Source organism: Amphiura filiformis, chromosome 18, assembly GCF_039555335.1.
Source record: "Amphiura filiformis chromosome 18, Afil_fr2py, whole genome shotgun sequence".
In the NCBI taxonomy this organism is placed as follows: Eukaryota; Metazoa; Echinodermata; class Ophiuroidea; order Amphilepidida; family Amphiuridae; genus Amphiura; species Amphiura filiformis.
Window position 1 is genome coordinate 47,600,769 of NC_092645.1, and position 27,954 is coordinate 47,628,722.

The 27,954-nt window shown below is 35.3% G+C and overlaps 2 protein-coding genes across 2 annotated transcripts in view; one reads left to right on the top strand and one right to left on the bottom strand.

The window, feature by feature from the left end:
- On the bottom strand, nucleotides 1-27,946 carry LOC140138748 (annexin A11-like). Its single transcript, XM_072160509.1, has 12 exons — nucleotides 27,800-27,946; nucleotides 19,640-19,715; nucleotides 18,175-18,269; nucleotides 17,214-17,327; nucleotides 16,731-16,787; nucleotides 15,365-15,398; nucleotides 13,990-14,069; nucleotides 12,143-12,208; nucleotides 11,719-11,820; nucleotides 10,438-10,513; nucleotides 3,755-3,867; nucleotides 1-1,919 (listed from the first exon to the last, which is right to left on the bottom strand). The coding sequence occupies exons 1-12, from the start codon at nucleotides 27,815-27,817 to the stop codon at nucleotides 1,800-1,802; spliced, it is 951 nt and encodes a 316-aa protein (XP_072016610.1). The 5' UTR covers nucleotides 27,818-27,946; the 3' UTR covers nucleotides 1-1,799.
- Nucleotides 1-27,954, top strand: part of LOC140139194 (uncharacterized) — an 893,593-nt gene that overhangs the window by 76,226 nt on the left and 789,413 nt on the right. The window lies entirely within an intron of this gene.

A 27,954-nucleotide genomic window follows, 5' to 3' on the forward strand; every position in this document is an offset into this window, starting at 1 on the left:
TATGATAATAATATAATATACGATTTAATGATTACAAATACTATAATATAATATTACGATTTAATGATTGATGTTTAAGTTATTCCACTCTATTTGTGACGTTTATTTCACACTGATATACGATTGATGAGATAAAAAAAACTTTATTATATTTTTATGAAACGAAAGTATATAACACCGAGACAGAAAATATAAATAAACAATCGCAAACTATTTATTTGCTATCAGCCTTTAAAGTAAGAACAAAAATAATAATAATAATAAATAACGTAATACACATTTGACCAAAAATTGTGTAATATGTGAAAATATGCAAAAGAACGCTATAATTCCATTTGCCAATAATGTAAATAATGATAATTTAATTAATATGATACATTATTAAAAGCAGTTTGGGTGATCATATTATGGTGCTATTATGTAGTAAATGTTACAACTGCGCGTTCTGTATAAAGATTAAATATTACCCTTAATTCAATTCAATTTAATTTAATTCTGCAATAAGCAAAGCTTCCATTTACCACCAATTATTATATATAAATTATTCTCTAAATGATACGTCCTTACAATCTAGGTTTCATACTGGTGAATAAATAATTTCCTTCAAAATCGTGGAAGATTAAACGATAATTGTAGAGACATTCGGGGACACTTTGATCAAACGTTGTTGTGTCCCACCGATACACCACGATTAGAGTCAGAGCAGAGGATGATTTAAGCACTTCCCAGCAAGTCTTGCGGTTAGCACAGCTGTGTGAGTGAACATGACACCACTGCCCGCCCACTGCATACACACGTGCATGGTGAAATTTGAATTTGGACAGATATATTTACAATAAAAACACCTTCAAAGGGTTGGTCGATTTCACATTTTATGTTATCTACAGAAGGTGTGAATTATCCTTCATGCATACATCACTTTAGATCTGAAATCGACCAAGTAATAACGACACACGGGCAATTCTAAAACAACATCTTTTGCACAGAGTTCAATGGGATTTGAAAAGTAAAGTGGCAGTTGAAACTCTAGTGATAAATTCTTTTACAGTGCATGATGGGGCTTCCTTAAATCATCCTCTGGAGTCAGAGTGTGCTTTCAATATTTGGGACACTTTCATTTGTAAAGTCCTAAATCACGTATGCAAATCGGATTGATCAATGAGCTATTCCAGTTGTATCCATACCCCTATGGAAGACATGACCTTAATTTCCTACACAGGGAGTATAGATTTAAAATGGAGTCATCCATTCAGGTAACTCTCCCACACTCCCTGTGTGGAAGATTAAGGTCCTATCTTCCATAGAGTGTGTATGAATTTTAACTGGAATGGCGCAATGTAGCGTTCATTTTTTTTTCATCTTCAATATCACAGTTCATTAATTATAGGTTAATAAATAAATATCACTTGTTGCGAGTGAAATTGTACCAAATAATGCACGCGCACTGAGATGTTGATGCGTCTCAGCCAAGTAGGGGTGCATTAGACACATTAACATCTCAGTACAAGTGCATTATTTGGTAAAACTTCTAGAGTAACACGTGATACGCATTTATTAACCTATATCATACACAAGAAAAATTCCCTTAATTGTGCTATTTTTATAACAAAATTGTCAATGAAAATCCTGTATGTAGAACCCTCAAGAGAACATGGTTCTTCCAAGTCCAAATGCATGATATGCTTTGTTAATTATTAACATTATTACTATAATTGATAACGTTAATTATCAATCACTCAAATGAAGCGTGTATTTATCCCAAGTCTGTCTTGATACCAGTTTTGTTGATTGGTTTTGATTTACTTGATGAGAGCGATAAGCAGCTTACGGAAGTCTCCGCTAACTTCACTCTTAACAGCGTCCACCAATGTCCTCTTGTACTTGTGCATGTAGGCAGATTTGATCAGCTCCAAATCCCACTGTCACGCAATAAAAAAGATTACGTCAACACAATATTATACATTGGATAATGAGTACATTAATGCGTGTCAAAATCAGAATTTCATTTCAATCTTAAACAATAGGAATAAGCTATCCGATAGAAAAGCTGTTGGAAGGATACCGACACCGATTTACAACCGGATGCTATTGCCTCACAAGCTAAACTGCTCAAATAAAGAAAGTCCGCAGTCATGTAACCTGTCCTACACCAAAACTTGATCATGTTATGACAATTTAATTGATACGGTCGTTTGCAGAATCTTGTTAGCTGCAATTTGATACCAAATTTGCTACAAAAAAACTCTAAATTCACAGAGATTGACACCAGTATATGAAATTTAGTGCATTTTCAAAAGTTGCAAATTAAAAACGGACCACGCGGACCTGTAGAGGTGATGAGCAGAGCGCGACCATTGACATAGCCCGAAACAACCGCTAAGTCATATCGATCGCACCATGCCCTAGTATTCATCAGTAAAGTACTGTAGCAATCCATGCGGTTTGAATTAACAGTTGAATAAAGCGCGCACGTGGGATAGTCGACAGGGGCCCATCGTGGGCAAGCAAGCTTGACCAAAATTACCACACTAAACAATTTCGACCGCGTGCATAGTGTTGATTTGCAACTTTTAAAAATGCACCAAATGCCATAAACTGGTATCAATCTTTCTCACCTTTGAGTGTTTGGTAGCAAATTTGGTATCAAATTTGAGCTAACAAGATTCAGCAAACGACCGTATCAATTAAATTGTCATTACAAGATCAGGTTTTGGTGTAGGACAGGTTACATGACTGCGGACTTTCTTTATTTGAGCAGTTTATATGGATTGTGGTAACAGTGGTGCTGGAGAAACTTTGTAGTCGCCTACTCCGCAGCCGATTGAAATGTGAGCAACTATACCTACAAGTTATGCATATTAATTTGAACTTTGATGTTACTCACTTGTCTACATTTGACGGAGGCATGATCACCAATCAAGTGTCATATCAGATCACGTGACATGATCTGATCCAATCAGACCAAAGTCTGTCATTTCTAATAATTGAATTATTACCATTGTCGTATTATTGCCCATCGGGTAAGCTTACTACTATAGTTGAAACACATACATCCCTATATACTTGGCCGCACAGTTATGAACCTTTGCAAAGTCCATTTTCTAAAATTAATATAGTTTGGCTCCTATATGTTTGCCTGTTTCATTATTGCCGAATTTGATCTGATTACATCAGACATTTCATGTGATCAAGTAACATCCGTCAACATGGTCACAGGATGCGAATGGTAACGGAGTGAGTAATAATGTGTAGACACAATCTGTCCTCATCAAATTTCTATAAATCTACGAAATGCTTAATTGAAAAGGGTCGTTTATATAATTTCGTATGTTGCATACAATACTAGCGCTATTGGTCTGTATATGTCATATTTTGCCCAGGATTTGTTGGCGAGTCCTATATAAATGACCCCAAGAAGTAAGGGACAAGATAACACGCCTGTACTTTTTTATGTTCGAGTAAAAGACGGATGTTTTCGACTGATTAGTAGATTGATTTGGGGCCTACTGAATATAGAAAATACAGTCAAATATTTGGTAAAACTGTGCAAATTTCTCTAACATTTTGAGCCGTAGTTATAGAGCACTGAAGCGTTTAGAAAATTGGTACATCGATGGGTTCACTTTTTGATTCTAAGAGGCAGCTGAACTCTCTATCTCTCTTTCTCTTCACACCTCTCTCTATCTCTCTATTCTTTCCCTGTGTCATGTGTGTCATATTCTCCCTTTCCCCTTCACCATTCCCTTTATCATACCTCTGATCGGGAGACAATGATCCTAATAAGACGATCTTCATCTGTGCCGACTCCTACCATCGCTTTCTGCAGCAAATCTGCGTAGAATTCGACCGGGTTGCGGAAGAAACCAACTACATAGAAAACAAAGGCATGTCGGAGTAATCATTGTTGTTCAATTTAAAAAAATCTGTTTTCATTGCCTAAATTAAGGCATTCATAAAAATATTACACTCTTAATATTTGAATAGTTACGGAATGCAAAACATGCACTTTCAAAAGGTTCTTGGGATATTGATGAAGATTGATCAATTTGATATTTAATCATAACTCAAGAACCACAAGTTCTTCACCAAGCCCGTTTTAAAATAACCATGTGATAGCATGATTCGTTAAAATTACGCTTTTTCATTACCTAAATCAATATATTATTGAAAAATAACACTTTGATGTTTTGCAAACGTTTTTTCTACAAATCATAAGCTTTGAAAACTTGCTTGATTTATTCTTGTTAATGAGCAATGTACGTTTTACAAAAGTGTTGATGTTTCAGCGCTCTTTACAACATAACTCAAGAACCACAGGACCTACAGAAGTATATCTGTGATATTTGAATTTTTCTACATGCTCGCTATGAAATGATCAATGCAATTGTCGCCAAAGCTCACTACCATTAGCAAGATGATGTGAACTACCGAATCGCAAAAGTTTAAATAGTTGCTAATCTTAATTGCAATACTGGGTAAAAACCACATGTGCCTGCTAACGGTCAACATTTTTTATTGCATGAGGTGAAAGGGCTTTGGTAGTAGTCTACAAAAGGGCACATCAAAAATTCCTCCGGAGCTTGTTGCCATAGCAACGGCAGATTTTATGATTTTGGCGATTTTTGCTTATTTTGGGGTGAAAATAGGGGAAAATATGCACTTTTCTGAATTGCTCCTGACTTTAAATTTGAGGTCACATTAAAAAACAACCTTACCACCATAAAGTACTATCTTTGTGCTTTCCCCAGATGCAAGAAATATTTCAATAATATTTCCCTATGTGCAATTTTAGGGCTGGGCAACATTGCCAATTTAGCACTTTTGAAAAATGCAATTTTACCCTATCTTTGAAGTCTAAAAACTAATTTTGCTTGAGCACCGAAAATTATTTCCTCTTTGTTGGTACTTGGGCAGACATTGCCCCTTCCAAATCTGGTAAAAAAATTCTGGGGCTATTTGACCTGTAAAGCCAGTGTTGCCAGAAAGTTTGATAATTTTCAAAAAATGCATTTTTCGAAATAATGCATTTTCTGCATATTTACTCATGTAACCTTTAATACCACCAACTTAATTGAAATATTTGCACACTTTGCACACATGATTAGACATACATTGCAACGGAAGCAACACTTTGAGGCTGGGGACAAGCCCTGTCTTGCAAAAACCGGTATTGCCAGAAAATCTTACTTTATTTATCCAAATTTCCAATTTGTGCGTTTTACAATTATTTATTCGGTTAATTTTATACCATCAATGTTAGTTGAATAGAATGTGCATTCAAACATCATCTGGTACAAAATAGGTTCAGACACATGGGCGAGTTTTTGGACAGGTGCCTTCGTACACCTTAGGCTTAGGCGACCTTGAGGATACTAAGCCTAGTTTTTACCAAAAAAAGGAATTTTTACATGGGAAATTTTTTGAAAAATGACATAATCTTGGAAAGTGTATCATCTTACTAAGATATATGTTTGAATCAAAAAAGTAAATCACATAATTTTTCTTTGAATTCTCCTAATAGCTTAAAAGTTTATGCCAATAAAACAATTTTTTGGCTTGATGATAATCCTGTTAATGCGTATACTCGAAACTGCTGATTCTTGATTACGAATCCAAAAGGCATGGCCGAGTGAACTCGTATCAACGAAAAACAGTTTCAAGTGTAGTCTCTGATTTAAACCACTGCTTTATACTAACAATAGGCCTATCAATACTCAAAAAATTACCAAATTTACTGAACAAATCTGAAGAAATTATCACAAAAACATCCATTGTAAAATACATGCAGTAATTTTACGGTCATTTCCGGCAGCAACATTGCCTCTATTGTTCCGGTGAAATTTTCTAAAGAAATACACAAGTGTATAAGAAAATATACTTTATTGTTACGTAATTTTACAATTTTTCAAAAGAATTTTTACAGGATGTTAACTTCGCTGTCAGAAATGTTTGTAAAATTAATCGCCTTTCCTCCCTTTTCTCTTCTCTTTTCCCCTTCCCCTTTCTCTTCTCTTCTCTCCTTTCCTCTTTTTTTGGAAGGAGGGGGAGGGTGGCTGGAAGGAGGAAGCCGCCCCCCCCCCCTGAATTAAACTGCATTCCATCACCCGAATGATGAAAGTTTACAACACAATATTCATTGAATTCAACATTGATTTTTAAGCCGATATAATCCAACCAATTGGGCAGTAACAACAACAGTTTGATGCAGACGGGACCCAGTAATGGCCAACTGAATTTTGACCATCACTTGGCTCAATGGATTCTTCTATAGGCCCACTTTATTCGCCCCAAACACTCAATGTGGACTGGGATGTGGCCCGGGGATGTGGCCAAGATCTAGGCCCACATACATAAATATTTTTCTGGTATGCAGGATTTGGTAAATCTTTAGATCCTTCATGTTTTATTATAAAGACCATCGAATGTTATCTTCCACAGTTGATCACATCCTTACATACCTGAATCTGGGCATCTCGGGAGGGAATATTTAAAATTGTGAGTCTTTCAGGGAAAATGTTAAACATCGGACCTTTCAAAGGGAAGCTTTAGTAAGGGTATGGAAGTAAGAGAGGTCTTCTTCTGTGTCAAATGTTATTTACCAATTTATTATTCACAATCAAATTAATCAGAGCAATTTTGAAATTTGACCCGTACATGATGTTTGACCTGAAGTGACCTCTGCTGTGATTTTTAACACATTCCCTCTCGGTTTATATTCACCAAGTTTGAGCCCAATCACAGCTATTTCAACCCCTAAATGACCTTCGACCTCAACATCCTTTAGGGTATTATGTATTATATCTTTTCTCCCTTTAATGATCATATCATTGTTACCATGATACTTTTGGAATGGCAATTTTAACCAAATTGATAGCATATACACAAACGGATAGAAAATTATTTTGAGGATTGTGTTAGAAACTAGGGAAAATGGTTGAAAATAGGGAGTGTTTTAATTGCAACAGCACATCATGACCCACTAGCTTCATCACCAGTTGGATTTTTACTTGCATTGTAAACTGGTAAAATATTGTCTGCATGGTTGTTTCCATGTGAACATGTGAAGACAGTGATGTTACCTTTCCACCCTGGACAAGTATCCCGTCAACAGGTCCTGTTCCAGTATAAACGTAGAAGTAGAAGTAGAAATTGATGGCATCGGAACAATAAAAGGATGTCTTAATTTAGGGGAGAATTTCAATGAGGGTGTCAAATAATGTAAACGTCAATATTGATGCCCGCATGGGAGTTTGAAGTTTATATTATTGTTCGTATCATTCATTTTACCGGGCTATATTTCTAAACAAATGCACGCATGTTTTGACGAACTCAAAAGTTACGTTATGGGTAAATTAATTGTCATATAATCTGGTAACACCATTATTGCCTAAGTTTCAAAACCTGTTTGAGATGGTGGTAAAAACAGGTCCCATTTTTGCCCCAAATGACCAAAATCATTAAAATCCTACATTTTAGGCCTACTTATGAATTCCAAGAGGTCATAGGTCAAAAACCACAGATCACAGAAAAATGTTGTGATTTACTTTTCTGATCCAAACATCCATCTTAGTAAGCTGATGCACTTTTCAAGATGCATATAATTATGTTATTTAAAAAAATCCATGCAAAAATGACTATTTTTGGTCAAAACTAGGCATAGTATCCTCAAGGTCCCCTAAGCCTATGGCTTGCTATGCCACCTGTCGAAAAACTCGCCCATGTGTCTGAACCTGTATTGTATCAGATGATGTTTGAATGCACATTCTATTCAACTAACATTGATAGTATAAAATTAGCCGAATAAATAATTGTAAAACACACAAATTGGAAATTTGGATTAATAAAGTAAGATTTTCTGGCAATACCGGTTTTTGCAGGACAGGACTTGTCCCCAGCCTCAAAGTGCTGCTTATGTTGCAGTGTGTGTCTAATCATGTGTGCAAAGTGTGCAAATATTTCAATTAAGTTGGTGGTATTAAAGGTTACATGAGTAAATATGTAGAAACTGCATTATTTTGAAAAATGCATTTTTTGAAAATTATCAAACTTTCTGGCAACACTGGCTTTACAGGTCAAATAGCCCCAGAGATTTTTTACCAAATTTGGAAGGGCAATGTCTGCCCAAGTACCAACAAAGAGAAAATAATTCTCGGTGCTCAAGCAAAATTAGTTTTTAGACTTCAAAGATAGGGGTAAAAAATTACATTTTTTCAAAAATGCTAAATTGGCAATGTTGCCCAGCCCTAAAATTGTACATAGGGAAATATTATTGAAATATTTTTTGTATCTGGGGAAAGCACAAAGATAGTACTTTATGGTGGTAAGTTTTTTTTTTAATGCGACCTCAAATTTAAAGTCAGGAGCAATTCAGAAAAGTACATATTTTCCTTTATTTTCACCCCAAAATAAGCAAAAATCGTCAATATCCTAAAATCTGCAGTTGCTATGGCAACGAGCTCCGGAGGAATTTTTTATGTGACATTTTGTAACCTACTACCAAACCCCTTTCACCTCATGCAATAAAAAAAATTTGACCGTTAGCAGGCACATGTGGTTTTTACCCAGTATTGCAATTAAGCAGTACTCCCATATTATATATTACATTAAATAATTACATAAATTATACACAGTTCCCATTGAAAATTTTTAAAAGATATCGGGATTTCAAAGAAGTGAAGCTGAAGACTGTTTAAAAAGGTGTCATATGAGGGATTGACAAAATTATATGAAGGGAATATTATATCAACTTCGTATTTATAAGTCTATATGAGTAAAGACAAGCATTTTCTCATCTCATTGGCTCCACATTTTTTTGAAAACGCATTTCCGCTAAAATATGAAATAGGAAAAAATATACTTTAAAGTTATAACATTGAAATATGAATATTAATTAGCCAATTAGCATAATATTATGATTAGAAATAGTTATTTTACTGTCATGCCACTTGAATTATATATATGCAGCAATTTGTTCTGTTACATATATATAGATGTATTTTGGCCTGTAATTAATTTTTATTAGTTAACACTGTTTGAAAACAATAGAATACATAAGAAATATTGCATGTGTTAATATATGAAAATGCTCATTCTGACAGTTTTTCGCGTCATCGGTTTGAAGTTTTCCACCCCTAACTTTTGAACACAGTGTGCGATTTGTATCAAATAAAAAGTAAAAGATAGCTGAATGTTTAAGTAATATCGTATGAGAAATTCCATTCTGACTTTGGGTCAGGCAGATTTTTTTAAATCAAAGGTGGCGATTTGTTTTTCGTTGTTACAAGCCGACGACGAACGTCGGCTTGTTCTGTCTTCTTCCAATTCTTTCTTCTTCTTCTTCTTTCTTCTGGCAACCAATCAAAATGCTCCAGCTCCACCAGGCATTGACAGATTTCAACCATATGTGACCCAAATGACCACTGGGTTAGGCAAAACCTTCCATTTGACATTGAGCTGGCTGTGACCTTTGACCTTGACCTTATGGTCAAAAATGTTAAAAAAAAAAAAAATGCTACTCCTTCCACAAATTACATGCAATGATCATGTGACTCATGCATATGAATCAACATGTGGCAGTGCTTAAAACCTATCAAAAAGAATTGAGGTCAAAGGTCATTAAGGGGTCATTTCCGGTAAAAGTCGGAAAAATTTGTAAAAAATATTCAAAAAATCACTGTCTTTGCAAATTATATAGCAGAGAATCGCCATTAACACACATGCATCGCTACTAGCCAGGGTCTTTAGGATGCCTACAGTTTTGGGGTCAAAGGTCATTAAGGGGTTACTTCCGGTCAAAAACTAAAATTATCAAAATGTTCAAAAAAAAATTATCTCTTAATGTAAACAGACCAGAGTAATATAACCATCATACATGAATCAGTGCTACTTGATGTATGCATGGTATTTTTATTTTGGGGGTCAAAGGTCATTAAGGGGTCACTTCCTGTTTTTAGCTAAATAACTTTAAGAATTTTTATCTCAACAACTAAACATAGTAGAATTTTTAATTAAAATTGGAACAATGCATTTTGACAGTGTACGTAAGGTTTTTTTTCATTGAAGTCAAAGGTCATTAAAGGGGTCAAAAGGTCAATCAAAAAAAAAAATCCATGTATAAGTTCCGATTAAGCTGAAATTCACCAGGAATCTTTCTTATGACATCCTAAGCACAATGCAAGAGCAGTTGACCCCATCCGTGACCCAAGGGTCAAGTTATAGGGGTCAAAGGTCAAATTTCCTGACCCATTAACAGGTCGGCTTGTACTCAGATTCTGTTGACTCTAGTTTTTTTATAGATTTGGGTGGGGCAAAATCTTTTTTTTTAATCATCAGTGAGGCTTTTTTTTTTTCGTCTGACCAGTGAATCAAATGGTGCGCCCATAGAATGTATGGACTGGTAAGTTCATCAAAGCAACAACTTTTTAAAATTCAACATACCTATTGTTAGGTATGCATTTTCCAAATCTCCAGACATCTCGCTTTTGATGGCTTTCTCAATCGACTTCTTGGATACCTGTAGAATGAAAATACCAATGCACAGGTTTCAAAACAAGTGTTTTAGTATTGTTGAAACATTACATAAATGTTTTAGACTTTTGTAGAGTGTTATTTTTACATACTGACAATATGTTTGGTTTAAATGTTTGTGTTGTTATTTTGTTTGAGATCATTACAAAGCATTACTATTAGTTATGTTTTTAAACAGAATGGTTTATTGCATTACAATAAAATTTGATAGTATTATTACAACATTTTGAAAATGCTTTTTAAAAGCTGAAAATACAGCTTTAAATACATGTAGCTAATGTATATACTGTCAGTATATAAATTACAGATTCATGTAAAATGCATCATTTTGTCTGAAATACGCAGCTTTCGGCTGAACGACTAGCAGGCTATGTTAGGGCACGTCTATGACAATGACAAAGGTACCGAAATCTGAATTTTGATGATTTTTACGATCGTTCGGATGAGCAAATCACTGAATGGGCCTTTAAAATCCGTGTTTTGATGGAATTATAGAGTTTATTAAGGGATCTAAAATGAGCGTTTATTGCGTTTCGACAGTATTTTTTGTGGCACATGAGAGCACCTCAGACCTATCGAATTGTATTCTGAATACGAAGCATGTCTTTCTGATATCAAATAATTTTCATTTTTGAAAATCACAATATAATACAAATTTTATGACAAATTATAAAAATTTGATATTTTTCGAATTTTGATATATAACAGTCCTCGAAGTAAATTATATAAATCTAATGATATATTCTTAAAGTGTATGTAGCAGGGAGGAAAAGCCGACGGTCAATTGAAAATGTTGACCTTTCATATTGAAGATATGGATTTTTTCCCAAAAGACCTAATTTTTTTGGTGTTTTGGGAAAAAATCCATATCTTCAATACGAAAGGTCAAAATTTTCAATTGATCGTCGGCTTTTCAACCCACCTACATACACTTAAAGTATAAATCATCAGATTTATAAAGTTTACTGTTAAATATCAAAAACATCAATTTTTAATGATTTGCCATAAAATGTGTATTAAATTGCGAATTTCAAAAATTCAAAATTATTTGATATCAGAATGACATTCTTCGTATTCAGAAAGCAATTCGATATGTCTGATGTGCTCTAATGTCCCAAAATAAATACTGTCCAAACGTTCATACCCCAGCCCTTAAGTACATGAAATAACAATATATTAGGACTACTGTACCTTTTCATACTCATCAAATACCAATCTGAGATGCGCTGCACTCTTAGCGACAAGTATACGCTGGAATTCCGATTCATCTGTACCAAGCTTGCCTTCGCCGGCCTACAGAGAGAAAGATATGACACATGTGTAGATTCTAAATCGTAGACTAGACCCCTTCCTCCGTAGCAGCATTGGCATATATAGGCATATCATGATTGTGGTATTGTCGTAGTAACCATTACAATAACCAAAATAATCATAATCAAATTCGTAATCATCATCATCATCATCATCATCATCATCATCAGTAGCAGCATCGTCCTCAGCATCATCGTCATCAGCACCATCGTCATCATGATTGTCATCATCATCATCATCATCATTAACACCATCATGCATCATCATACATCATCACCATAATTTATCATCATCATCGTATTACCTTGTACAATGTCTGTGCATCAGCGGCTGCTCTCGACGCATCGGCTGGCCCTTCATCACGACCTCCCTGAGTTCAGAAACGAAACAAATAAGATATTATTGCTTGGCAGCAAATCTTTAAAGTATCAAGCGTGTTACAAACGTGTTATAAACGCGTGTTGGTTTTGGTCAAAACGTTTTAATAACATTGCCTTGTTATGCCAAAAAAGAAAAAAAATTATGAAACATTGCCGTTATATTTGGTTCCGATGTATAGTTACAAGTTTCATCTATCCAGTGATACCAAAATAAGTACAAACATTCTCCACTACAGAGTGTCCTTGAAAGAACTGTACCGTCGTAAACTGGTATATTTGTTGGGGTATTTTAACGCATTAAACCAATTATAACCAAGCAATTAAGTTTACCGACGATACAGTTCTTTCGGGGACACCCTGTAATGTCACTATGACGTCATAATGTGAGGGCGCCCAGGCAAAGTTGGGAAATTCTGGGTATTTACAAAAGTATAGGCAAACTTGATTTTCGGCTAAAAATTCTACAAAAATGCGATTTTGACCAACCTTTCTCCTCAATGTAAAAGGAAATGACTATTTCAACCTAACTAATAAGTAAAAAGTCAGTAGCTCTTGAATAAAAGATCGAAATGAAAATCAATGATTTTACTGTAGAAATCAATTATGGTGGGCTTCACCCCCCCTTCTTTGGTCATCTTTGACGGCTGGTCCTACCCCCGGGTAAGGTGCTGGGGTAAAAAAAGGATGGATATACGATTAGCTTAGGTCGTTTGGGTGTAATAATGGGTAAAAATGGCTTGCCCCCCCCCTCCCAATCAGAGACCCACGCTACGTTATTGTTTACGGGCCCTTTTTAAGGTATTTTTTCGTTGCTTTTTACAAACCCACTAAGGTCTCTTTTCTGTGGACTTTCTTTTACGACACATAGCAACGAAAAAGAGAGAAAAAAAATGCATAATAACAATACGTATGGCCTTTGACCAGCAAGCTTCGTACTTTTTAATTAATTTCAATTGAATTTTGCTGTATGTTAAGCTGCTTTTGCCAACATAATCATCCTCGATATTCTGAGAAACCGGGGGCGGGGAGGGGGGGGGGGGGGGGTCTTAATGAATTTTACCGCTTGGATGAGGTTATGATGAGAATTGGCTTGAAAAGCGTTTCCCACGAATGAGCCAATCCCCAGACCAAAAACTTCTGCGAAGAAAATTACATGTGGCCATTCAGTCTAAAGTTTTTCAAAATGTCGCCCTTGGACATTTCTCCATGAAACAATACCATGATAAAAGACGAGAAAAAGTCGAGGAATCAATAACCTGACCCGTGTTCCATGCAGTCATCTCTTATATTTGCTCATTTTAGCTATAACTTGGCAATTTTGCAGAGCGAATTGTGTGGATTAATCTGGAAGCGAGACATTACTTTCAAATTGCTAATTTTGCGCAATTCTCTCATTCCAATATTTGATTTTTTAGCTTGAAATTGGCAAATTTTCTTCGCTCAGAAATTTGTTCCGAGGAACTTAAACTGGGAACACTATTAAGACGCTAATGTTCAATATTTTATCATTAAAAACTGATCATTCAATTGCTGTAAATTGGCAAATCGCAAAAAAAGTTTTCGAGAAACTTAATCTGGGAGCTAAACACGTCAATGTCTTCATTAATTTTACCCCAACCTCAAATCCCCAAAATATTATAAATATATTCACCCCCCGGTGAAATATACCCCTACTAAAGACATGGTGGATGTAACAGAGCGTTCGTTTGAAATCTACAACTCCTACGTGTGAGGGTAAGTCCATTTCTTTCATAGGGGGCAATCAACGTACCTGCGAAATACCGATAAGGATGCGTTTAAAGTTGCCACTCGTTTCATCCTTCAAATCTTTCTCCAAGTCATGCTTAAATTCTGCAGATTCAAACGAACGCAAAGTAAAATTCAAGTTCAAAATTAAGAGTTATTTTTTGTAATGCATTTTCTTTCTGATGAGGCTTAATGACAATAAATAATCAGGGAAAGTTTAATGTCTAAACAGATTTTGACTACTTTTTTCAAAACCTTTCTTCAAAATCAACAACTCTTCGGTTAAAAAACGGCTGTTTTTAATTGCATAGACAAAAACATCTGTGTGGGTCGGGCTTGTAGAATAAGGTACAAATACAATTTTATAGCGACATTAAAGCCATATTATAACATTTCCGTAAAAATAGATTAGTATTTATTTTCAATAAAATGTTAGCTTTTACCGTCAGATATGTCCCCTTTTAATTTTGAGCCGAACAAGTGAGGTAAAGCAAACAAAATTGGAATTTAGTGCTAGCGCCCCGCATGTTACTCCCGCGGTTGTAATACGGTACGATCCACGGTGTGCGTGTGTATGTGTATCCCGCACGCCGTATACGTAAGGGAGAGCGTGGCGGAATGGTTAGGGTACTTGTCTTTAGTGCATGCGGTCCCGGGTTCGATTCCCGGCTGTGGCGATTTGCTGGGATATTGACTTGGAAAAAACAGTCTGAAATTAATTGGCAACTTCTGTAGATTAAATTCAGACTTCCGCTCTCCCCATGGTTCATTTAGAATTGGGTAAACGAATCATGAAAGTAATCCGTCCTTCGGAGGGGACGTTAAGCCGTCGGTGCCGTGTACAGAGAGCCATACCTGTACATGTATCTCGCAGCCAGTTTCGAAAAGAGTAGGGTGTTAACCCCTGACTGTTCCCAACCCGTCCCGGTGTTCAAATGGACCCCAATGGAAATAAGCTTCAATAGAGGCTTTCTTGGGTTATCCAGGGTTGTCAAAACCCGAACAAATCAAATCAAAAAAAAAAAAAAAAGTACTGTGCATACGTGTTCGACTAATATTTCCATCGTAACAATAAAACACCGGTTCCATCGTTTTATTCAAAATCTCGGATTTTGACCAAACGACAGCACCTAAAGTCTTGATTTTTTCAGAGTATCTTTATTGACTATAAAGTACATTACAAACGTGTAAAAACCAGAATTTAAAATTTTTTTGAGGGCGTTCTCCTCAGCAAATATGGCTTTAATATCAAAACATTTTAATTAACCACATTTTTTTCGCTAACTTTCCAAGATGCCAACAGTAAAATATCATGACAAATAATTATGTTGTTGACGCAATATAATAAATATGGGATGGTGGTTCTAATAATTAAAATGTAAGCGGAAAAGTCGACTTACCTTTCTTGTAACGGTCCCTAATCATATGAATTTGCTGCAAAATAACAACAAAACGACGCCATTATAATTATTATATAGTCCTTTACATATTATATCGTAAATGCAATATGAAAACAAATTCTGACCATTTTAATTCAATGAATTAACACAGTTTGTGCACCGTGCGTTCGCATCTTCCTCGATTGATTAATGCATTTTGAACGTGGGTGTATATTGTTAAAAAATTTCGACATTTTTCGTATTATTTTGTTTCTTATTAAAAAAAATTGCAGAAATTCCTTGTAGTATATGAAATAGGTTGGTAAATGTCACTTTTTGCCCGAACAATTAGACACAATAATGCACTTGCGCTGAATATTGATGAATCCAATGTACTCCCCTGTTATCTTTCTTTTTTCCTTTCTTTATTTCTGTCTTTCTTTCTGAAAATGTAATTATCTAAAATTCTTGTATCCTGATATTCTTAGCATTCTGAGTATTTTTAACAGGTGGTATATGAGGATATTTCTGGAAATCAGGAAATGCTCTGAGCATGTTTTCAATAGATTAATTGAGTAGGGCAAAGTACACCGATCAATATGTTTTTTGTTTGAAGCAAATCAGACATACGGTTTTCAAAATACATCAGTTTATATTTCTTTGTATCTTACTGTTTTTATCAATAATCATTGTAGTTAGTGAGCTAAAATGGCTATAAAGGCTCATTATGTAATTTTGCCAGTATTTGCTAAAAAATCCATGCATAGATGTTAAGGGTACTTTTATTTTGCATATTTTTGCCTTGAAACTTGGTCAAAATGTTTCTAATAAATATTGTGTTCTAATGTATTATATACTGAAGCCGCCCTCTAATTTGCATACTTGCATAATTAATGAGCTAATTTGCATAAATGTTAATTAATTATGCAAATATGCAAATTAGAGGGCGACTTTACTATATAATACATTTAATTAGAACCACTTTGACCATGTTTCAAAGCAAAATTCTGAAAAATAAAAGTACCCTGAACATTAATGCATGGATTTTAGCAAAATATTGGCAAAATTGCAAAATTATTAATGAGTTTTTCAGTCATTTTAGCTCATTAACTTTATTGATTATTGATAAAAACAATAAGATACAAAGACAATATAAATTGATATATTTTGAAAACGGTATGTCCGATTTACCCCCAAACAAAAGGCATAATGGTAAGTGTGCTTTGCTCCACTCAATTAATCTGTTTAAAACATGCTTAGAGCACTTCCATAATGCCTCAAATACCACCTTAAACAAAATGGCTTAACAGGTTTCAGCGCACAAAATTATGAAATGAATTCACAAAAATTGGAAATGGGCGCGGGTATACCAGTCACTTCACTTTACCTTGTTATTCCGCGTGCAAAGAACCTCGATGATCGCAGATTCATCTGTACCTAGTCCCTATGGAATGAAAATTGCAAAATATTAAATTATTCTCAATAAGTCTGCTTTAATGAGATAACAATAAACGTGTAAAAATCTGATTGTTTTGACGAATTATATAGAAAAATATGTTCTTTCAACTGATAAGGTGACATGTAATTGTTTATATGTCCCAAAATGAGTTTGATTTTTGAGAAAAATGAGATGAAATTGAGAGACTCGGAAAGCTCTCAATTTAACCAGTACAGTGAGACTTGGAAGTCTATAGAAAAATGCAACCCTGCAACTAATTTTACATCCGAGATTATATCTTCAAAAGTTGTTTTATCAAATTAACATTGTTTTTGCAAAAGAGAGCTAAAAGATGGGACTTTATCACCCTCATTGCACATTCGTTGGGCCCGCTTTTTCTGAGAAATAATGTATTACCAGGCAAATACCTACCTTCATTGCTTTCTTAAGACATTTTGCATCATAAAGATCTGGTGGAGACATCAAGGCAAGAATAGCATCCTCAAAATGACCACTCAATTCACTCTTCAAATCGGAAATCAGGTCCTGAAAAAATGGAAATTTGACATGAAGGTGTGTTGGAGCGGTTGCTGAGCTAGCGGTGTTTGTGCTCAGATTTTGAGAAAAATTAAGCACATGTTCGCTGTGCGTATGGGTTCAATATGTGAGATCCCAAGGTTCATTGTAATGGGTTTTATCTGCCTCCCATGTGCATTATTTTCCCTGGGTGGGGAAATCGCAAAAAATTTCGTTTTGATCTTTTTTTGTCAATTACTCAATAACCGCAATGCATATGGAAATATGATGTGACCAATGGCTTCCATGACTCATTTAATAAGATAAAAGTATTACCCTGCAGAAACAAACTGTAGGCCTATTAGATTATTATGGCCTGAAGGCCCCGTCCTTTCTTTACCATAATACAGCATAGCATAATATGTTTAAAAAATTCATGTTTAAAAAAGTTTGACCGAAATTCCTTGCAATAAAGTTAAATTGTGCATAAGATTTATTTCGATATTGGTCCCGTTTCTATAATTATACTTCCTCATATGAACTAATTAGAAGTAATTATTAAATCTCACATATTGATTGATTGATTGGTTGATTGATTGATTGATTGATTGATCATATCTTTTTTTTTTTTCATTTAGTTTTGAGGGCCCGATGTTGAAAATAAGATATGCATCCAGGTGAATGAGTATGTGGCCCCCTGGTTCACCAATATTTGGAGTAAACCATGGGCCACATTGGATAAACCATGTGCCACCTAAGGTATCCCCATTGAGTCAACCATTCAGGTAACCCCATTTGAAATTCACACATGTGGAAGATAATAGTCAAGTCTTCCAATAAGGGTGTATGAATTTCAACTGGAATAGGCCAATCTTACCCGTCCATATGTCGTTTTAAACTGAAGGATGAGTTGTTGTCTCTGAGCGTTGGAACGAGCTGCAAGAACGTCGATAATCGCCTTCTCGTCCGTTCCTGAAACGAAGATTAAAAGTCGAAGCTTTACAATATAATTATAATGACCATAACTTTTTCACGGCTCCTTTTAAATTATATTTAGAGGCTATGCAATAATTATGAGCCCTGGTGAAGGTGAAATTGTGTGTGTGGGGGGGTTTCGAAGACCTTGATCAGTACACCTGTAAACACGATGCCGTCGGCCCGACGTAGGCGACTGGTCGGCGAAGTCGGCAAGGGGTCGGGGTCCTGCTGAAGTAGTCGGGCGGACATCGGCCCTACGTCACTAAGTGAACGTCGGCCTGCTGCTTTGGGGCGACGTCGGGTTGAGGTCGGCCCTACGTCACTAAGTGAATGTCGGCCCGCTGACTTTGGGGCGACGTCGGGTTGAGGTCGGTGAAATTCATCAAATCTTTGATGTTGGGCCAATGTTATTAATCCATCCATTGACCAATAAGCAGAGTATACGCTACTAAATAATATTTTTGATTTTTTTTTCATGATTTTTCGTCTCATTGGGCTAACTTGCCAATCGTTGGATCGACGTTGGATAATGGTTGGTCCAACGTAGTTCAAGGTCGGGCCGACGTTGTTGAAGTCGGGTTAGGGTCGGCACCGGCTTTTAAGCAGTCGGCATTACGTCGGCCGGTGGTCGAACCGAAGTCGGGCCGACCTCGTCGGCAGGACATATACCCAATGAGCAGCCGACATCTGAGCCGACGTTCAGCCACCGTCCATGGCGACCAATACCCGACGTCGGGCCAACCTCTTTGTGTTATCGGTAGTTATAATACTTGCGCACAAACTTGCGCAGCTTGAAACCAAAGGAATACGTTATAATTAATATATATTTGTTAAGCCTAAATTGTCCACTGTAATTTTTCATGAACAAATCAGGTTAACAACATACATCTATATACAATCCCGGTCATAAGTAGTTAGAACACTTGTGTCAAAGTAGGACTGTTTGAAACACCATATTTCTGTTATACTTGCATGACTTGACATAATAAAATTTCGCTTTCTTCGGTGTGAAGTCTGAACCCTTCCCTAATACTACAGCCCTCCCATTCCCTCACCAATCAATGTTTGATATTTCTAGGGGTGCATGCCCAAAAAAACAATTACCAACATTGATCGGGGGAATGAGGCCCATATTTGAAGTACCCATGTTAATATGGTTAAAGTGTTCTAACAATAATTATGACTGGGATTATAAGTGTATTATGTTATCATATCACTATAATGCATATATCAAATGCAACACCAGCCCCAGGGTACCCGGGTATATCCGGGTCGTGGGCCGGGGATTTTGATGTCAAGTCCCGGGACACACCGGGTACCCAGGGGCCGGGGTTGCAGTTGACAGGTGCATAACTGGAACTCACCCAAGCCTTTCATAGCTTTACGTAAAGCTACCGTGTCGGCATCTTTGTCAAAGCCAGCGTATGGTGTTACGGTTGGCTGTATGGAAAAAAAAAATCAAATGAATGAAAAATGTATTAAACCAATTAACATTAATTACAGTTCTGATCATTTAACATGATTTTCAATATTTTTTTTTAAATTTTATCAGTTTCAAATTTAAGCCATCCGAAGTAATGGTCACTTCAATTGGGTCTAATAAATAAATTATTTAATTAACAAATTAATGAATGAATTATTAAATAAAAATAAATAATAAATAAATAAAAAGTAAATAAATAAATAAATAAATAAATAAATAAATAAATAAATAAATAAATAAATAAATAAATAAATAAATAAATAAATAAATAAATAAATAAATAAAAGAAAAGAAATTAAAGAAACGAAAAGAAAAGAAAAGGAAGGAAAGATTAAAAAGAAAGAAAGAATGAAGGAAAGAAAGAAAGAAAGAAAGAAAGAAAGAAAGAAAGAAAGAAAGAAAGAAAGAAAGAAAGAAAAAAAGAAAGAACGAAAGAAAGAAAGAAAGAAGAAAAGAAAAAAGAAAGAAAGGAAGAATGAAAGAAAGAAAAGAAAGAAAAAAAGAAAAGAAATTATAATAAAAGAAAAGAAAAGAAAAGAAAAGAAAAAAGAAAAAAAGAAATGAAAAGAAAAGAAAAGAAAAGAAAAGAAAAGAAAAGAAAAGAAAAGAAAAGAAAAGAAAAGAAAAGAAAAGAAAAGAAAAAGAAAGAAAATCTTGTCTTTCTTGTGAGACTCCTGTCTTGTGCAATCTGTTGTTGCCTTTCAACCGGGGTTATGGCAACGTGTTGAAACAAATATATTGGAATCAAGTCATATGTAGAACTTGAATTGAACAGCTTCGTTTTGTACATTACTTCCGTTTAGATATATTATACCGTGTAGAGCGAGTCAGGTTCGTCAACAAATCAGGAAGTTGATAACAGGATATATACTGTTTTTCGAACTGATTGTTTTCTTTTATTAAGATACTATTGTCAATATTGCTTCCCTGGCAATATGGCTAATTATGATAGTACAATAATTATGTTCCGTAAACAGATCTTGAAGCTGTGATGTGAGTGAACGCATTCTTCCTTCCACATTAAAAGTGGAAGTTGCAATCGAAAATTATAAATGAAATGGATATTTAAATATAAATTTGAAAGAAATTTAAGAAGCATTCCAAAGTGAGTTGACGGGTATGTATGTGCATCAGGCGTCGCGAAGTATAGGGACCTGTCGGTAACGACAAACATGACAAAACGTTGTTTTAAAAGAAGGGTAATTGGGTACAAACAAAATGAAAAGGGGGTCATTGGGGTTTAGTAGTTTTAAAAAGAGTAATCGGGTAGAAAAATTTGAAACCTAATGGAGCAAGATTCTATTTTGAAAGAAATTTAAGAAGCATTCCAAAGTGAAGTGACGGGTATGTGCCTCAGGCGTCGCGAAGTAGGGACCTGTCGGTAACGACAAAACGTTGTTTAAAAAAAAGGGTAATTGGGTACAAACAAAATGAAAAGGGGGTCATTGGGGTTTAGTATTTTTAAAAAGAGTAATCGGGTAGCAACATTTGAAACCTAGGAGCAAGATTCTATTTTTTTGTTCCAAATTTACAAAATTGACAGTTACAAATGATACCCATACGTAAAATGAGCGCAGAGTAAGATTTTAAAAGGAAGTTCCGTAATTTATTTACGGAACTTCCTTTAAAAATCTTGCTCTGCGCTCATATTACGTATCATGGGTCATGTTTAATAGCGTTTGAGGGATATATACGCTTGCATGCTCGTCATAATCAAAACCGTGGCCAGGTGGTGCATCGCCCACAAAAACGTTGAAATCGGTCTTTTTTTTTTCTTCTTCTTCTTTTTTTTTAATACTTTTTTCGGAAAAAAAAAAAAAAGATTCACTTTTGGTAAAAACGCTGAAATCGTTTTGACACCTCATTTGATACGATAGCCCAGAAAACAATAAAACACCGGTCAATTTAATGTAGTGAGGTCCAGATTTGAAACTTGACCTTACATACAATACAAAAACACTCAGATATCATTACACAGATTTCCTTCCATTATACTGAATACAAAATTAATACAATTTACTGCAACTTTCAAATCTTGGGTTACAATGATTTAAATGTACGCTGTGACCAGTGGCGTAACTAGGGTTGGTAGCGCCCGGGCCAAGAAACACAAATGTGTGGCCCTACACCCCCTCCCCCCACTCCCGAGAATATCTTAGACGTAGGCAATTTTGAAACAATTCGGTTCTTTAAGTTGATTTAGTGCTGAAATGCGCGCGAAACGAGCGAAAATTTGACTGTCATCGCTTGGAGGGGCGCAGAATCGAAACCGAATTGGTTAATTTGGCGCCCCCTAAGGGTAGCGCCCGGGGCACGTAGGCCCCTCTGCCCCCCCCCGTAGTTACGCCACTGGCTGTGACGTCAATGTGTAGTCAATTGCTACAAATGAGGTGTCAAAATGTGCAGAAATAAATTCTGCTTCCATCGCATTTTACGGATTTGTAATACATAGCCCGTTTTGGAATAATGGTCATTATTTAAGGGGGGTTAGTTACTTTTTTTGAGATGTTTAGATGCACGGTAGTGGTAAAGCTGGAAGCTTTGTAATTAAAGAAATTTTATATAAATATGTAATTTGCCTACTTAAGTATAGAAATTGAATGGGGCTTCAACTTTGTCAATATTGCTTTTTTCCTTTCCTTTCCTTTTTTTTTTATTTTATTTTTTTAATTTTCGTTTTAATAGGCCTACCTAATGACAGTTTTAATGGCGTATCTTTCACAATTTATATAAATTATATTTTTTCACACTTTTCTGGGGTCACTGCCACCTTTAAGTAGATAAAAGTCACTCCTGTGCAAAAATGCAACATGTAAAATATTGGCCCTCATGGTACACCGTAAATATGGGTTGAACTTAAACATGAAATGAGTCAATGAAGCTAGTAATTGCAAATATATTTCCCGGGTATTGCGGTTCTTGAGGTAAAGCCAATAGGTCAATAATATATCAAAACCAAAATATGAGGCCTACCGGTATGGGAGCTGCGAACAAGTAAGGGGGGTGGGTCTTTTGGAGCTGCGAATAGTCATAATCATGATCAACATGATCAAGGGCTCTTGACTTTCTGGTTGAAAATCGCTTGACAAAATGAGCTATTTAGGTGTATTTAAGGTTACACGAAGAAACGTATAAAAAACGTATAAAAGACGTATAAAGTTGTTCTCTAAAACCGCGTTTTCTAAGCAATCAAATATCGCAGTGAGTCAGATTTTGGTGCATGGATGTATCTTTACATTATTTTGTGTGTTTATACAAATTTTTAGAATTTGTTTGAAAATCCTTCGTTTAAATCGTTTTTATACGCACCATGTTCACAAGATCAAAAACGCGTTCCATGCAGTTTTTTTCAAATGTTCGCTCCGTATAAAACCACACCGAGTGATTGTTGTCTCCTTTTTTGTATTGTACTACAAATCGACCAAAGAAATAATGTTGCCATGGGGAAGAACCAAATACAGTACCGATTAAATTTTATTAGCCCTTTTTTGGGAACAATTTTCGAGAATCTTGTACCACAAAACACTGTTATGTTACATTATCGATATTTGGATTGTGGAACGTTAATTTTGATTTCTAACTGCCTACATTATTTCTCAAATGTCTGTCGCTTACTTTACCATTTGAATTTCACTCCAAATTTGCATTCTTTTCTGCATGGCTGTTTCCATTATTAACTTACGCCCCTCTGGAACCAAGCCTTGAAAATCAATTGTATTTAACCTTAATTCAGTGAGGTCATTTGTTGAGTGCCCTCACCCCCCCCCACCCGATTTTATTTACCTGAATCCTCACATCTCGTGATACATGTTGGCCGTTACCATGGTTACAAAAATGCTAATGAGTCAATGATCGAGGCACTTAATTTTCTATTGAGCTTTTTTGCTGGGCAGATTCCCGGGGGCCTATATAACAAAAAAAAATACATTCAGTGACATTTTAAGGATTTACATTTGTATTTTAACGGCTGGTACACGCCCCAGAGCGGAATGTATGATACATGTATAAGGGCCTTGATTAGCATGATTATGAGTTTATGATATGGCATTGTTTTGGATCGCCACGGTCTAAAGACCCTATAACAGGGCTAACATCATTCGTCAAATTAATTGGCCATTTATTATAGTATCAAATGATGCACGACTAAATTATTTAGGTTTCCATTCATTTATATTTGATTAACACCTTCTGATTATTTTACATGATGAGTCACAATAATCATTATGAAAATTGCAATTAACATTCTTCAACAATTTTATCAATATACGCATTGTCAAATATTTTTATATGCATAGGTCTATAGGTTTTTTTTCTTGCTATATTAATTAATCAAATTTGTTCCCAGTCATTTAGGGCCTACATATTTTATTTTTACATACATGATAATATTTTTACAAAACTTAATCTGGGCAGAAAAGATTACAGATTATATAGTAGGCCTATTTATGTTGGCTACTCTAAAAGTTTCTAAAAATGAGTAGTGAGGGAACAGCTCAACAAATTGAGTCGATTATTACTTAAAGTTGAAATTAAGTTTTCATTAAGGGGTTGGTAACCCACCTTTGCACAGTATTTTTATGATGAGACCTCGCCTGAGAGCACATCAGACATACCGTATTGCATTCTGGATAGGAAGAATGTCCTTTTGATATCAAATAATTTTGATTTTTTGAAATTCGCGATATATTGCCGACAATTATTTGAGAATTTTGACTTTTCGAAAAATGTACAGGCCTCAATACGAAATGTAATAAAAATTCCCTTTAAAAGGGAAGGCCAGCGTCAATGCAGAAGAGGTCTTGTAAATAGTTTGGGTCACCGTGAAAGGCATTTTTTAGGATCACGCTTACATCCATGTTACATGACAGTTCACCAAACCATCAATGGTGAGAACATGCACACTGAAACAGCAAAACACATTAACTCCTATAACTCCTGTCAACTCTTTAATTCATTACTCCAAATTGTTCTGTATTTTTGTCTTTACTGCTTTTTACCCATGCTTATTATAAAAATCAAGAAATACACTGCAGTTGTTAGTTAATTCGCTATGTTAACTCAACTTACATGCACATTTTATTTTAAAATAATTTTATATTATTTCGCAATGTATAGTTTACTATAAAGTAGATAGTGGCAAGCACATGATAAAGGACTGATCATTCACTACAATCTTCACTTTTAAACTGTATTTTTTGAATGTGTTGATTGTTAGTCCGAAACTCCTGCAAAGCTATGGACATGGCATCTTACCTACTCCATTCTGTAGTCTGCATTGTGTGTTTTCTCAGTCTTCAATCATTTTGTTGAATGTAATTTTATGAATCAAATAAAAAAGATAGGAATTGGCCTCACTTTAGTTATGTGTCATTTTACAGTATTTATCATTTATAAAGTAAGACAATAATTTATTTATTTTCTATAAGTGCATGTCAAAATATGGGATATATTGTTCAATATTATAGCTAGCCCCTAAAAACTTTATTTTCAATCGGATTTTTCCGTTGAAAAGACAAAACTGATGTTAAAGATAGCAATAATATCATCAATAACATTTTGAGTCAATTTTATCCATAAAACGATACAGGATAGGATAGATAATTACTTTGACTTCAATGTGGTCCATATAATGAAGATTTTGATTCCACAACATTATTAGATCTGTTATCAACATATCAATTATGCACTCACAGGCAACCAAACATCATGCTATGCTAGTAGTCCACTGATATGACCTCGTGATCCCGGGTCGTGATCATTCCCCGCTTTGACCATGTCATTTTTTGATATGCTGATTGCTGAACAAGTTTATGTTTATATGTGTAGGCTAACCTATGATAACTTTTTAAGTCATAATTAATTCAAACATAACTTTGGCAATACTCAATCGTTTTCGTTCGTTGAAACGGCAAAACATACTTTCTTTTCCTTGCAAATCGAATTAGCAGACATCAAAAACATTTCCACCACGAGAAGTAAAAAAAATAATTCATACCAATAGAAGAAGGCTATAATCTTAGCTAATCTTTAGTGTACACAAACCCCATCTCAGAATTAGGTACCAGCGCCCTATGCGCTGGCGAAAATTGTAAAATGATCGTTGGCTTTTCCTCCCAGCTACGTCCATACACGTTAAGTGCATATCATTAGACTTTTAAATTTTACTTCGAGTACTGTAATATGAAGAAGAAAAAAATCGATTTTTAATAATATACCATAAAATGTGTATAATATCGCCAATTTCAAAAAGTCATATTTTTTTAAATATCAGAAGGACATTCGTCGTGTTCAGAATGCAATTCAATATAGGGCCTAATGGATGGCTCTCATGTCCCACCAAAATACTCTGCAAACGTTGTTACCCGATCCCTTAACTTTTGCGCTGCCCCCTTTTTTTTTTACTCAGGGATAGTGTGTATAAGCATACAAATCGAACTTGAATTGTTCCAAGTAGTTTTGAATAAATAATTATGAGTGTGTGGGATCATGTTGGAATTTTGTTATTGACATCAGAGGCCCCTACCACTCACTCGATGAGTTTATAATTGTTCCCGTGAAAATAAAGTGTTGGTGAAAGTTTGTAAAGTTTATACCTACATGTGGTAGTGACCATGGTGACGCCATTATTTTTCTGGGCTTGGCATTGACGTCATACCTTACGTCACTCGCGTGACTGAATGATGACCAGGTCCGGTCAGTCAAGCATGCAGAATTTCAATACTCATAACCAAAAGGTCATTCTATAGGCCTGAATGACTGTCAGAGTACAGTGTACTGTACAAGTTTTACCTTGGTTTACCTTGGCATTTCAGTCAAGCAATATCTAAAATTAACACAACTTGCAGGGAGTGTGCACTTCTGAATAAATATTATAAACAAATTAAGCATGTTTGTAATTTTATTATGTTTCATAATTACTGTTCATAATGTGTCATATTAAAATTAACTTGCAGGATGTGTGTACTTCTGAATTTTTAATAATAACAGCATTTAGGGGCTGTGCAATAATTATGAGTAACATTTCCAAACGGCTCGCCAAAAATCGCTTACCCCCCCCTCGGCCCGCCAAAAAACCTTCCCCCCTCCCTTGCACATGCCAAATTTTTTGGATCCCAATTTGCAAACCTTAAAATGGTCTATATAGGCCTACATATTGCGAGCGCAGCGAGCAGGAAAATTAGCGTATTTTTAAACGCTTAAAAGCGTTTCCGTACGGTTTTCCTAAGCCTTCTTAGAGCGTTTTATTTAAAAGAAGCCCCACGAATGTGTGCCAAAAATCACTCGCCCCCACTCTCGGCTTGCCATAAATTGCTTGCCCCCTCCCCCCTAATTTTACCCTCCCCCAGGGCTCATAATTATTGCACAGCCCCTTAGGCTATCCGTAATTTTCGTATCTTTGATATTGGTAACATTTTGTTCAATACAGCAAGCACATACGCATACAACTTTACAATAAATTAATTACATTTTTGGCCTATTGGGTTGAAATTATAACACACTGCAGTTTCTTTACATTTTTATAATTAACAATTTAAAGATGTAGCCTGTATAGGCCCTACTATAGCTTACCTATAATTTTACAGGCAAGAAACACGATATGCTTATAGCTACGTCATATAATAAAAATTAGAAAAAGAGCAAAAACCACCTTTAAAAATAGCTTTAAAGACCAAAAATTAATCACATTTTTCCAAATTTGAACTAAAATTACAGAATTTTCAATATTGGTACATGCATGGTATCACCACAATATTTCCACCGACTTAGAGTGCATTATATTCCATGTTGGTTATAACCTAAAATACAATACGGAATCAAGGGGTAAAAGTGGTACAGAATAGACTCACAGGAATTGAAAAAAAAAATAAATCAATTGCAGACCTGCTGCATATGCCAACAATAGTGTTTTGCTACCACGCCCCTTGGAAATGCAATAACATGCACAGATTGCGAATCTGACAATTCAATTGCAATTATATTTATCTATATATATGCAATCATTTATATATAGATTAGAAATAATATAAAACATTATACTTACACCCGGTGCAGACGCCATGGTTTCGGATGTAGTTCCTTCCTGGGAATTCCAGTAAATGAATTAAGTTTAGTGTGCAGTGGTTGGTGGTGGTTTGTATACAGGACCAAAGTGCGGAAATGTGTAGGTTTGCATGACCTACCTTTATTTATAGTGCA